Consider the following 14,571-nt stretch of genomic DNA (forward strand, 5'->3'; position numbering starts at 1 on the left):
AGATGCAGATTAAATTTCACTGTTTGTACAAATTTTGGGGACTTATAAAGACAAAATGTAGGAAAAAGTCTGATGTGAAGATTTATTGATTTAAATGTTGTTGTATTTTGCATAAGATGCAAGCTTAGGAAGTTATCACACATATTGCAACAATCTACGCAGACAACAACGATAACGTTAGCGACACGCAGAACGCAGCCACCAATTTACAAGCCTCAAAGGCGCTTGCACACGCTGTGATGAACTACAGTTTTTAACTATTCCTTGAGTGATGGCAGTTTGGCGCAATCAAGTTCTGTCGACAGTGATCTGAATAGAGGCAGTACACGTTCGTTATATTGTTTTAATAACTATTTCGTCGCCGGGATGCGGCCCATTATTTCGAAGTTGAACCTGCTGCTCGCGGTTTACGAATTATTTCTTTGGGCTGACATCTTCAGGTTATTTGGCGTTGCTGCTTTAAAAACTGGATGCGCTAATATTTGCCTCCATTATTGTCTAAATTATTTTGCTCCGTTATATTTCTTTCTGATGATGTTGTCTTCAGATAAACTTCTTTCTTATTCCAATAAGGCTTTCTCTAATTTGAAGCGTTTGATGATTCCATAATTGTGCTCCACACAACGCTTACAGAAGGAAAGTTTGGCTAAAATAAAATATTCCCGTGCCATAGTTCACTCGTCGCTTTTAGTGTAAGCAGAAGCTGGAGTAGCATACGTATTTTGACCATATTTCAGTGCCACAAGTGACTATACATTTCGTTGGTAGGATAGCGCACGGTCACCTACTGTACATGATTGGCTTCTTGCTCAGACACCAAATGAGGACGTTTCTTTTGTTCTTGTCGCTGATATATATGTGCAGATCAAGGTTTGCGAAAATTTTCCACGTATTGTGCCTTGGACACAGCCTTCTACAGAACAACATCGATGACTTCTAGTTCAGGCTCTAAACCAGATCCAGCATGCCACGAGCTTCATGCGGCGAGCCAGGATCTTGTGTATATCTCGCGTGATCTTCTTGATGTTTCAACATTCCCACATGACAACTTGATTAAACATTTATAAATGCTCTGTCTTACTCTCTTCTCCGCAATACCCTAGCCAGGGCAGTGGAAATGCATGCACAAGTTCTGCTATTCTGTAACTGAGTTATTTTTGAGGCCCCTGTATTCGATATTTTCTCCATGTATATTTTGCTTTTGTGTGTGTATAATATAATAGGTTGCACCTTACTATAACTGTGAGGCTATAAGTCAAGATGGTGTCTAAAATCAGTGCATTTATATTTAGATGTAAAACTGAATCTATAACCTGTCTTTTACAGACTATCATCACTTGATGAAACTTTTCTATATAAATATATGTTTGTATATGTAGCTAAAGCACCAGTTGGCTTTGCATAGACATGCAAGCTGAAAATTTGTGATGTGTATTAAACACTTTTATCCCGTGGATAGCAAATACACGGCACATTTCAGTGACGCAGGGCTTGATTCAAATTGGACGCTAAGAGATTGCGCGTAGTTTCGCGTGTTTATTCCTTGACACCGGAGCCCTTGCGGAACAATTTGCCAAGCCACCATCTTTTTTTCATGTTGGGCTGGCGACACCGCGAATATCTGCACGTTCCTTGAGGGTAGTTCTTGTCCACCTAGAACCGAGACAAACAGAGAAAATTGTTATTCGCCATTTTCGTTAAATTTTATCAAATCAGTAGGTGCTGCATGTAAGCCGACGGCGAACACGTTGGCAAAACGAATGGGAGGTGAAGTTAAATTTGCATACGTTTATAGACACATAAAACTGTGTTGGTGAAGACATTCACGTTTGCGTATAGGTTTTGACTTATCTTGTCGGATTATCCAGAGCACCATGATGGCATGGAACACCAGACAAATTCAGGGTTTCCTTTGGTGCGCACTTCAGAGCATTGCATCTTACATTACTTATGTGGATTTGCAATTTTAGGTCAAGTGCTTTGTACGTTTGTGGAGTTTATACAGCGTGTTTCTCCCACTCTAAGCTTTTGATTATATGTATTGTTATCTCGTCTAATAATATGTACGTTTGTGTTTAGCTACAATTTTGGGATAGCGGGCTCTTCGTTAGCCAAACTTGTCATATTGTCGTAGGTAATAAACAACACCAGAATTGCTCATAGCGTTGAAGTTTAACTGACGTCTTCAGGCTAGACGCATACGTCGTGCGTGGTATTGACGCGATACTTAGCTAAGAAATCGCTGTTTCCATGGCGCCGTATTGAAGGATTCTCGATTCTGACAGACACGTCACTTGGAAACGCTATCGATCCTCCCCGCACCTGTTCATCCGGCTTTAACTGACCCGTCCATTGATGAAAACTACAAGCGAGGTTAAACGTGAGCGCGCAGACTTCCATGAGTATACAGAATCAACCCTCCAAAAAATACGCATAAAAGTCGATGTCCCTAAGTTAGCCCACTCGTATCCTAGAAAACTTTCCGGAAGCTTAAGACAGTAATGTAGTCCTGTCTGTGGCTGCTAAACTCCACCAAACATTATATTACCATAACATAATAGTTATAGACCACGTCATGGGAGAATGTGCTCGTGCCAGGTAAAAGTGCTTGCGGGTAGAAGAGGGTCCCGTTAAGAAAATTACTTTACGTTATTAGTCCTTCGGTAGCTGTCCGTATTTATGGTTATTAATGAGGAATGCGAAATGTTATTTGCAAACATCATTATTCTAAATATCAGTAATTCACAATACCTTAATGAAAACCATATCCTTCGCACTCATTAGGCGGTAACCGAATGCAACGTAATGTTGATGTATTTTGAGCCCGTCGTTTCCTATAGTTTCAGAGTGTTTATTTCAAACCACTTAGCTAGGGTTCTGTGTTGACCGAAGTGCGAACCATAAAGTGCGTCTTTGATATATCTAACCGTACGAAATATTTAGGACGGATTTACAGAACAGTCATTGCACAGCGTAATTGGAGACACCGACTCCAAGGGACGTACGCAAAATCGAAAATGCACCCTAAATATGCCCCATCTGGTTTGGCAGGTTATTTCACAACCATACGAAGATATTTTGCAACAAAAAGGTTTCATCCAGTAATTCTACTTAGTAAAGTGAAGCATCCAATCTACAGGGAAGGGGGTGTTGCAAAATTAATTAAATTCTGGGGTTTTACGTGCCAAAACCCCGACCTGATTATGAGGCGCGCCGCAGTGACAGACTCTGGTTTAATTTTGGCCACCTGGGGTTCTTTAACGTGCACCCAATACACGGTACGCGGGTGTTCTTGGATTTCTCCCCATCAAAATGCGGCCGCCGCAGCCGGGATTCGATCTCGCGATATCGTGCTTACAAGTGCAATGCCAAAGCTACTAAGCAACCATGACAGGTTGGGAAAGTCGTATTCATCACAGATTTCAGTAATAAGACTCTGCGCAGATCCGTGCACTGCGCGCGTTACATACTTAACGTCTAGCCTCAAAATTCACAAGACCACTGATACCAGAATGATACTGGTAGAAAGCCGTAGCATGAGTTTTTGTATTGTTTCATTTCGCAAAAGCAAGGATTCATGCTCGGGTTTATCATGCTATTTTGCAATGCGTGCCGACATATACCTTTTTTTTTGCATCATAGTTGTGTCCTTTTGGTTTTCGTTAATGAGTGCCGAAGCCATTGAGTTGAAGAATTTGAGTTGCATTTTCTGTAGATGCGTTCTGTGGCAGCATTATATTGCCCTGCTGTGAACATAGAGAAAAGTGCGAAGCAGAAATATCAAATTTTTCTAGGCGAGCAGTCGGACGACGTTTCTAAAAGAAGTTCTTTACCAAGCATGGTGTTCCGTTCGGCTCTGGTAACCGGTAGATTCGATACAAGGACTCGTCGAAACAGTAGAACCAGCATCTCGAATTCGCTGCTTGAACTGTAGACTGGTGGATCAGGGAAAATAAAAAAGCAAATATTTTACACAAGCCAAACATCAAATTTTGGTGCGGGACTTCATTTGTGTAACGTGAGCTTTGCAGTAGCTAGCATCAAATTTGTTTTTCCAAATCTCTGTCAACAGCTGAAATTGAGCAATGCCTTTTTCGTAATGCAACAATGGGTTGGAAATAAGGTTAACTATTGGCAGGAAAACCTCAAAAAGAAGCATTAGCTAGAAAATCTCTCATTCCTGCGCTAAGAAGAAACATTTTAATGCTAAAGATATCACCACTTCACATCGACTTCAACGATCATATTCAAGTTTATTGCACGTGAAAAAGATAAACTGTTCAAGTTTAGTTCCTCGTGTGCAATAAAAACTTTGAATAATGCCTTGAAAAGTTTTTCTGCGCCAATTTTTAATTGTTCACTCGGTGAGCTTACGGATTTGTGACACATGCGTCTTTCTTTCAAAATTATATTCTGGAGTATTACGCGCCAAAACCATGATATGATTATGAGGCACGCCGTGGTGGGGGTTTCCGGAATAATTTTGACCACGTGGGGCTCTTTAATGTGCAACCAATGCACGGTACAAGAGTGTTTTTGCACTTCGCCCCCATCCAAATGCCGCCGCCGCGACCGGGATTTGATCCCGCTCCTTCGGGCTTAGGAGCCACTACGCCACCACGGCGGCAGTCAAGATTCTAAAACATGCGTCTAATGAAAATGCTAACGGAAAAGAAGTAACGTATTTCACATGGCTACAGATTGCAAACCTCAAAGACAGCGCTCGTTTTTCAGCGCTCGAGTTTGTCGTCTCTTCTGTATTTTATTTGTATTTGTCCCATATATAGCTGTCGCATTTAGGTATTCGGTTTACAGGTAATTACAGAGAACCTATGGAACTTTTGAAACTCGTTTTAACAAGGCCCTGACTTGGTCGTCTAATTGGTCTCAGTTTATCATCGTAAACGAAAGTAAAGTGATTACTACGGTTAAATACATACTAAAAAAATTACGACTCTTAGCACGCATTCCAACCCAAAATTTAAATTTGAAGGGGAAGTAAGAAGGAGCAGGGGTATCTGATATTCCAATTGATATCAGAAGAACGAAAAGGAGTTTGTCAGGTAATGTAATACCAAGGGATGACAGGTATGTCCGAATGGTACCAAATTAAGCGTAACCCAGTCGAGGCCCATGAAGTATGAAGTAGCGCTTTACAAAGAGGAAATTCACCGGCGTAGTATTCAGTCACCTGACTCAAAGCACGGCTAATTGGAGATCGCTGAAAGATGTCTTCATTCTGCGGTTGGTGTAGAATTTAAAGATGACTGTGCGGAATTTTAATGGGCCAAGAAAATGTGCGGGAATTACTTGAAGAGCGAAGAGCGCAGAAAGGTGAGGACCAAAAAGAATTATGTCACCGAGTCACCTACAATTGACACAGTCAAGCTTAACATTATCCGAAGAAATAGTCATGGTCAAGGGAATGCCGAAATCCTCAGCACCACTACAGAGTAACAATAATTGTCGTTAATTACATTTCCTGACAAATGTTCATTTTACTACGGTCACAATCTGACGTTTTCATGGACTGTGGAAAAGCAGGTGGCTTAAATTTAATTATTCGCTCAAATGCAAGGCAATGCTGTATACGGAATGCGAAAAAGCATTGCACGGAAATGCTATAAGCAAGGGGAAACATGATGCACTGGTTCGCACGCAGAATGCTTTCCCACAAACGACGGCAGAGTAAACACCCTTTTACACTTACAAGTTTGCCAAGCCTATGGCATTTCCATCTCCGTTCCATATTCGACGAGCTACTGAGAGTAGCGCCTGAAATTCCTGGTGTGGATCCGCCTTTGACGTCCGACGCTGTGGCACCGCCACCAGAAGCATTGTCGAGTACCATTGCTGCTCCGGGTGGGCCAACAAATTGATTTACATATAATTAGGATAATGATTTCTCTCTTCACAAATTCATGGCCTGTACAGTTTGGTATTGGTGGAATTTATCATGGCCTTTTATTTTAATCAATCAGTATAGTTTAATTCCATAAATAACGGTCACTAGCCCACGACAAAGTGCAATTAAAGCTGAACGCGTTCTGCAGTTCTCTAAGTATAGAGACATGCAACTGTATGAAAACGCAGCGGCAACATTTTTTTTGCTCTCGAAGTTTATGTGAGATGATAGTCATTGAAGCCCGGTGTTAAAAAAGACAATATTAGTCACAAGAAGATTCAAACCGACAACATTTACCTGCCGTTTGCTATCCAGTCTTTAAAAATTCAATTCCCTTGCCAGTGTTTAATGTTGAAAACAAAAACTGTATTTTATTTATCAAGTCAATTTCAATATAGTGCTAAAGAATTAACGATAGCATTTATTCTATAATGCCTAAAACACTAACCAGAGGTAATTGACTAGGCGCCATCGTCTCACATGCCTTTTTCGTGGAAATACGCTGCTGTCTATACTTTTACAATTAGCCAATCATGTTCACCATCTATGAGATAATAGCATGTCAGGACAGATGCTCATCCGTTTTGCACCACTGTGAACTTAATAGACGAGAAATCGCAGTGGCTTTTCTATGAAAAAGAGAAAGAGAGAGATGTCCGGTTTTGACAAGTGAGCTGAAAACATGTTATGACGCTAAAGAACTACGCAATAGCAACTTCAACATCTGGCAGGTTTCAGCAGAACATGCCTGCAAACATAATATCACGCGTGCATTGTCTTGCATTTTGCGGTCACCGTTTCTCTGTTTCTCAACGGATTATCACTGTTATGAAATTAACGCTCGACTAAAGACTTGCCTACCATATTGACATTTTTAAAATGTTATGAATGAGAAGAAACGAAACCGAGGCGCCCGATTATTGTTACTCACAACCACATACAGCCAACAGATAATGATGTCAAGGAAAGCATCGGGGCAATCTTTTGTAGTTTCATTAATTTATATGTAGCACTGATAGGCTAAAGGGAGACAAAAGTGAACCAGAAAACAACTTGCTGCCGGTGGGAGGCGAACCCACAACCTCCGCATCAGGCGTGCGTTGCGCTACCGATTGTGCTATGCGGCGGCGGCATTTCCCACGTCCAAGTTCTTTCCCATTTATGAGAATCTATGCACATCTATTCTAGATCTAACCTGAGGAGCGTTACCCAGCTTCATTCATGGCCATGGATGCAGATGCGTGGGGCAGAGTAACACTAAATTCTGTGCCCATACAAATACCCAAGAATGTTAACGTGGTAACAGCCACCGCCGTACCACAATTGGTAGTGCAACGCACGCGGAATGTGCAGGTTGTAGATTCGGCTCCCATCGGCGACAAGCTGTCTTCTCGCTCACTTTCATTTCCCCTTTAGCTTATCCTTTGTGCACTTCAATTAAAACTACAAATAATTTCCCCTGTGCTTTCCGTAACTTCATTATCGGTTGTATTTATATCGTTCTTCTTAAATGTTGTCACTCGTTCAATTCCGAAGAGTCTTGTCTGCTGAAATAGAATGGGCGACATGAATACTGCTGCATGTACATTTTCAAATTATGAGAGTAAAAATGAATGTTTTAAAATGTATGGTAATACATGTAGAAACACTGGACGTACTTGCTTCGTAAGTTTCGATTTTGACGACCGACGACTGTGCTTGCCGCAATTATTGTACTTTGAGTACTGCTCGTTTTGCTGGGCGGAAGTTCCGCCAATAGAATGCTAGATTTCTAACTCACCGTTTGAGTAGTGTCTGCTTATTCACCTTCGCTACAACGGGACAAAATATTAACAAAAGTAACAACTGGTGAATGTAACTTTTTGGATGCTCCCGAAAAGCATTGATTCACACAGATCATGCCCTACAAATTGTAATGACTCGGGCATTATGCCGCTCGGCAATCATGTCAAATGTAAATGGATTGACAAGAGCTTGACAACACTAATGGCACAGAAGACGCGCGCTGCTGCAGTGTTCCTTTGTTTATCTGCCTTACAGATACGAACAGCGAAACCCCCTAATCACTTCAGTGCCGAGCTAAACATTTTGCGGCACATCATAAGGCTTCGGAATCGTTTTCTTACCTAGTAGTGGTAGTGACAGCAGCCAATACCAGGCCATTCTTCTTTTCTTCATCTTTTTGTGTCGTGGGGTAGATGGCGGGTTTTGTTCGCGATCAGTTCCCGCGGCTGAGGTAGAGTTTCTAAAAACTCTGTCTCGGGCCCAGTCCTTAGGAGACCGCCTTTGTCTATTTTGACGCGGGCTGAAAGAAAAGACGTTGACTGAGTGGGCGGCCTTGAACGAACTAGAAATAGACTCTTGCGCTCCCACTGGGAATGCCCGTCCACGCGCGTATCGGAGCAAACACAGCCATGTATTGCTTATCACGAAATCGTTAGGCACGGTGGCCTGAGGCCGAGTATAGGGCATGCTGTTTAGTTCCTTGCCTTCCTTCGCAAAAGATAAAACTGCGTTGTCACGAACCTCGAACAGTCATAGAAACAAAGCGCATTTGCGTAAAGCTGCTGTTAATTAATAGGTTTTCCTGTGATACACAAGCTGGAGTGATTTTATCACGAAATAAAGAGTGGTGAGTAATAATTTGGTTAGTGATCAATTGAAAACAAATTAGCATTTAGTTCTTCAGAATATTCAAAAGCTTTATGATTGTGCTGCTCCGAGTTGTCTGTCGCAGCGTTGGGAAGCAAACTGTTGTTTGCCCTCCTGAGCACCAGTTGATGGGGTAGTTGGTTCGACATACTCATGTAGCCGCGCACGGAAGACTAGGACACAAGAAACAAGGTTCATCAGCAATAAAGCTCAGTTGTTAGCCCAGCGCTCGTGGCGTTTGTTTATCACGTTTCGTTCGTCCTCATCTTCACTGTACTTCTGCCTTATTAAGTTGTTTTCCCGGTCTAGGCATGCCGGGTTCAATTGCCGGACTAGGACGAATATTCTAGTCGCGTGCAGAGTTTTCTTTTCGACGATGGTCTGTCGACGTTCATTGCGATAAGCATTAAAATAATGTACCACCCCAGCATATTACCATCGGTTAAACGCGTCGTGTTTGAGTCTTGCATGCAGCGGGGCTGCTGTTTTGCGCCTTCCTCTGCACATTCTGCGCCGTCTAGGGGTGCCACCACTAAGTCCTCGCGTCGAGCGTGTCCGGATATATATATAACGCGAGGTAAATTCCGCCAAGCAACAGTAAACTTTTCAAGCATTATTTTTTGTTATTGAACACATGCACATTCCCAACCGCACCTACCCAGGGATCCAAGTTGTTGACGTCGAAGGGGGTTCATAGGAGAGTGACACATACCAAGTCTCATACTCAGTGATCCAAATGGGTCCTACGGTTGGTTTTGAGCCCGGTTCCCTCAGCACCGAAGTTGGCGGTGAAACGGTTAGAAACAAACTTACATAAACATCCCGGGAAGTGCGTCAAGTGTCCCGAGAATGTTAATCGCCTTAAATATCTCGTCCATATCTAAGTGTTGCACTAGTTTTATCATATGAGTCACTTTACGGTATGAGCTAACCAGGAGGCTAGATAGCTGCAGAGCGAAGGTGAATTTTTTGGCATCTCAGGCACAGTGACAATGAATATGGCAAATCCGTTATGCGGAAATCCGCAAAGCGCAAAGATTTTCTTTTCCCGGAACTTTCTCCGCAGCTTCGGGCCTGATGAATGAAAATTGTCGTTTCATCCAACGTCCTCTACGACGCCCATTTCCGCAGAACTTAATTTACATACTCGGGAAAGTGGTATGTGTTGATTTATCATCTGAAAGAGAGAACTCAATCTTCAGGCCGCCTCTTAGAACAAGGTGGTCTGATTACCATCTTCTTTACCACCACTCTCTAAGATCTCTAAAGATATATTTCATTTCCTGAATCCAAACGTTAGTGACGCTTGGGTTCCTAGTTAGAGAGCCAAAGACAGCGCAATTAGTAAAGGTCCCTCGTTACAACAGCGCTGCTTTTGGTTCTTAATTTTCTAACATCATTTCATGATCTAATATATCCCCATTTTCATAATTTTCATATTACATCCCCATTTTCACGGCACATTTCATGAGTATTTCTATACCATTCTTGTTTTCTTCAGCAAGATTTTTTACTTATAATCGAGCGAAGTGAGAAGCAAATACAGAGCCCGAAATGAAAAGCTTGCCTGCTTCCCTGTATCTCGTATTCTGGGCCTTGTTTATTGGGTCTTCTCGCTTTTTTATGTCGCATTTTGTTATGTCTTGTATTGCGTGTTATGTTTGGATGTATCCTGTTAAATTGTCGCCATTGTTTCTTGATGGAGGCCTTGCACACAATAAAAGTTTCGAATAATTTCACATGAATCAAATCCGTCACGCACGATCAAATTATAATGGTGCCCAATAAGTGATGCCCTGTTCAAGCCAGAAATGAAAGGCAAAAGAAAAGCCTATTCGGCAAATAATATCAGTAGCAACATCGTATTCTGCAGGCTAATTAAACCATCGTTGTTGAGTCATTTTTAGCCTAATAACCGCACCTGCAGGCGCTGCTATTAACCCGCTATCGCATGACTCTCTTAAGATGTGTGCTGTGCCAGTGTGATCGTTGTTTAAGTTTTATTTATGTTAATGATAGTGTTGCTTTTGTGAAATCTGATATCGTGATTTGTCCGTTCGCAGATAATTCTATGCTGTATACGCATGTGGGCTCTCTTGGATACCAGCTGCTATTAAGCAGTGCCCTAAAGAATATTTCATATTTGTGGAGTTGTAATGTCATGCTCATCAATGTTGAAAAAAAAAACTGCACTTCTACGCATTACTAGAGAGAATAATCATCTTCTATTTTCCTATGGCATTAACAACACTCCGGGCACTGCAGTTTCTAAATATAAATATTTAGGTGTCATAATTATTTTCAGTTAAAATACAATGATCCCGTAAGTTTTTTCAGTTCATCAGCAAAAAAGAAAGCTTCGTCTCTTTCGCGACAAACTTCAGAAGACGCCTTCTAATGAAAAACTTATGGCCTATAACTCTATCAGTTATTTGAAACTAGAATACGCGGCCGTTGTTTGGGACCCTTATACCTCAAAATATATCTCACAAATAGGAAAAGCTCAGAGGCGAGCTGTCTGGCTTCTCATTTAATAAGCACAAGCCAACTCATTCTCCGTTTCCTCTGATGTCAGTTAATCAGATTCAATCTCTTCGAGAGAAACGCAAATTATCCCGATTAACCTTTTTAGACTCTTTAGTAAATTATAGCTTAGTCATTTCGCCTTCACATTATGCACACCTATTAACAGCATGTGAAACGCGCCCATAAGCACAACTGCATGCTGACACCATATTTCGCCAGAACTAATGCATTTAGGTATTCCTATTTTCCACGAACAATTGAGGACTGGAACAAATTACCAGACCATGATATACTTGCCAAAAAATTTCTCATAGCACTACAGAAGTTCTTGTGATGGTAATAAGTGCGATTGTTTAAATTAGTCATTAGATTGTTTAAATTAGTCAAATGGTTGTACAGCCTTTTCCACGTTTTCTTTTTTTCTTGTAATCATTGCATTTGTAGTTGCTTTTTCTTGCACTTCGTGCTTGGGCTTTGTAAAATCTGCAGTATTTTATAAATAAACAATAAAAAAAACATTGATGACAGTGCACATCTCGACATGGGGACTTGTCTCTCCAGAACAATTTGTTGCAACAAGTTGTTGGTCTGACGATGGTTGCAAGTCTCCTTGTCGAAGGGCTGGCTCCAGTCTGAGGCTTACCTTCTTTTGTCAATGTTGATTATTTGACTTATTCACGATCCCTTGAACTCTGTCTAGTTTTACACGATAACTAAGTGTAAAAAATTGCAGCGCTACTGTTCCTATGCTCGTGCTAGAAACTGCGTCTGAATAGGCTGGTAATAATAAAGTTACCAGGAAACTGGTTGCAACAAATGTCAGAGATCGTCACTGACTTTCTCAAAAAGCATGGCGGAAGTTTTTTTTTTTGAATTCGCCACTAGGTTTCGGTGATAATGTGTATAGTCCATCTCCTGCTGTTTGCATACATGCCCTGGCTGCTCACTAATTATGGCGCTAAGCGGACAGATACGTTCACAGAGCTGGGCTCTTACTGCCCGCCGCAACACACAAGCCATCGCGAGAGCAGGGATGCCGGCAAGCCGTTACTTCGCTGTTTTGCAGGACAGAGACTACTGACGCAGAAGGCGCAGCAGCTGTGATGTTCGGGGCTCATTGTTTTCCTACACAAAGGATTGACTTGAGGCTACTGCAAGCCGGCAGCTGCTGGGAAATGTCCATCTTTTCGGCTTACTTGCCGGACAAAGAAGAAATGAAAGTTGAGCTAGTCGGTATGAGCTGGACAAAAGCGATCCCGAGGGAACCAAACTAAAACGATCGAGAGGCACTCCAATATTTTCGCACGCTTCCCTTGCTATATATAGTGAACAGTATGAAATTTCACTGGAGTTCCGTAAATACGATACGCCAAATGCGTGGGCTTATCGGAACGCATACCGAAACGTTTCGGTATGTAATATTAGCGCCAACAGCTATAGGAGAGACAGTAACGCAACTACAAGTTATCGTTGTGCCGCTTTTCGTGCTTAGTTAAGAGAGAGAGAAATAAATTAGTTATTATAACAGGGTTTTCTCCTCTCACTATTTCCTCTGGCACTGAAACATGGGGGTGATTAAATGTATGATAATACGAGTGACAGCTGGCCTCTCACAGTTCGCAATTTAAAATAGTACCTATCGATAAGAAAGAGGTGGTAAGGATGCGTTTTTATTTTTGATCTTGCTCAATTTATGTATTCGTTATATGTGACAAAATATGCTCGAAGGCCGTGTACAACTTAGGCCACATCAATGTCCGTGTCGTGAAAATTATTCATATGCGCCATTTTATGGACGCTCGTTAACTAAACTTGTAGATACGGAAAGTGCGTACGCGCTGATGGCTGAACGTTCATGGTATTGGTCTTGTATAACAATAGCTACAAAACCTAACGTAAAGCTCCTCTTTCTGTCCAAAAACAACATTTGTACCGGCCCGTACTTAGCTCAACAGTTGTGCTACGAGAAATTGGTACGAAGAAGCAGCACGCTCACCTCCGCCAACAGTAAGATAACGTGTCCTTTGCGTGCAGCGAGCTAACAGAGCGAGAAGACCCCGCAAGCTGTCGCACGCGTCGCTGTTGCGATTTCCATTGAATGCATTCACCTGCCGGTGCTTCAGTGCAAGTTCGCTCGAGAGGAAACCGATGCTGCTTTGTCTTCTCACAGTCGCAATGCTTATAACCGCTTTTAGAATACGACACAGAAATCTCGATCCAATTTTATCTGTGCCTTTTGTTCAGAGACAAACATATATGCGTTTTGTTGGTTAAAGAAACGTTAACATTCTGCCCCTGTTAAACGCTGTACATCTACAGCCATATACGGGTCCCTAAAACAGAAAGCAACAGCGGCATCTTCTGTGCCAGATATTCGTGTCGTGCTCGACTTGATTGCGGTTACGAAGTCATACGACGATTTGCTGCCGCGCGTGCCCTCAAATATGTTTCGAACTTGCCAAGAGCAAGAGGAGCGTCCGTACTCTTGGCAAGTAACAAGTAATGCGAAAAACCGCTGCACAGCCTCGTAAATGGTAACACGTCCATTATAAATATTTATCATCTGTTGTATCCGCGAAGCCACGAATGTCTGTAGTATACGAAAATCAATCTAGGATCCATACATTACAGTGATAGCTTAAAATGATTGTCTTTGGCTGCCGTGAGAAGCGACGTACTATTTGGACAAATAACAATTCTTTATTCTATATACACAAAGGAATGAGCGAGAGAGAGAAATTGAAGGTGGGTAATGAGAATGTAATGTCTAGTTTTACACGCAACGGTTGGGAAAGAAAAAACACGAACAGTCAAGCATTATGGTGAATTGAGGGAGGGGGGGTTACAAAATGTGCAGGGGGGCGAAGAGAAAAAAAATAATTGAGTATCCCGATATAGGGATTTGGCATTAACAATGAACAAAGTGGTTTCTGGAAGAAAGCTAGTGTCTTCGTTCATTTCTGATGAGAGAAAGAAAGGCAGGGAAATAAACGTGGTTGGACCTGGGCAAAAGAAGTGATGCGAGCCTACACAATATAGTGTTCACTGTGCATACAGAGGTAGTCGCAGAGACCAGTCAAATTAAACAGTGCAGAGGCTTTGCGGTGGTCTTTTGTGCTTATGGCGGTCGACTCAATAGTCCAAACTTCTTTTCTTCTGTGAACGCTGTGCCGTTCAGCCGACCAAGAGCAGAACGCCAGGACTCGTCATTTCTACACCACAAGGGACGAAGACTATAGGAGAGGCACAGACAAGACAGGACCACGAGCCGTCCTCTCGCTTCCGTGTCTTCCTTAGTCTTCGTCCTTTGCGTTGTAGAAATAATGAACACATTGCAATTGGACCAATTTGCCATTCTCCTAAGTGAACTTGATCTCGTCATCAAGAAAAGGGCGTGTAGATACTTCATGATGAGATCATTTACGAGAATGGTTCTAGAACCGTCTGCGCTAACATTTCGCTGGGTCCGAGGAATCTATAGTGGTTGA

The 14,571-nt window shown here is 42.1% G+C and overlaps 1 protein-coding gene across 1 annotated transcript; it reads right to left on the reverse strand.

The window, feature by feature from the left end:
* Positions 1-1,516: 1,516 nt before the first annotated feature.
* LOC119446094 (uncharacterized) lies at positions 1,517-13,236 on the reverse strand. Its single transcript, XM_037710442.2, has 5 exons — positions 13,080-13,236; positions 8,032-8,210; positions 5,711-5,853; positions 3,834-3,935; positions 1,517-1,653 (listed from the first exon to the last, which is right to left on the reverse strand). The coding sequence occupies exons 2-5, from the start codon at positions 8,081-8,083 to the stop codon at positions 1,537-1,539; spliced, it is 414 nt and encodes a 137-aa protein (XP_037566370.1). The 5' UTR covers positions 8,084-8,210; positions 13,080-13,236; the 3' UTR covers positions 1,517-1,536.
* Positions 13,237-14,571: the final 1,335 nt, after the last annotated feature.

The sequence above is a fragment of the Dermacentor silvarum genome, chromosome 3 (genome assembly GCF_013339745.2).
Source record: "Dermacentor silvarum isolate Dsil-2018 chromosome 3, BIME_Dsil_1.4, whole genome shotgun sequence".
Classification (NCBI taxonomy): domain Eukaryota; kingdom Metazoa; phylum Arthropoda; class Arachnida; order Ixodida; family Ixodidae; genus Dermacentor; species Dermacentor silvarum.

Coding starts and splice junctions, on each gene's coding strand:
- LOC119446094 (XM_037710442.2), bottom strand. CDS start 8,083: ATGAAGAAAAGAAGAATGGCCTGGTATTGGCTGCTGTCACTACCACTA. Junction 3,936..5,710: donor GCCATAGGCTTGGCAAACTT/GTAAGTGTAAAA, acceptor CTGATCCACCAG/TCTACAGTTCAAGCAGCGAA. Junction 1,654..3,833: donor CGAACGGAACACCATGCTTG/GTAAAGAACTTC, acceptor TCTCGGTTCTAG/GTGGACAAGAACTACCCTCA.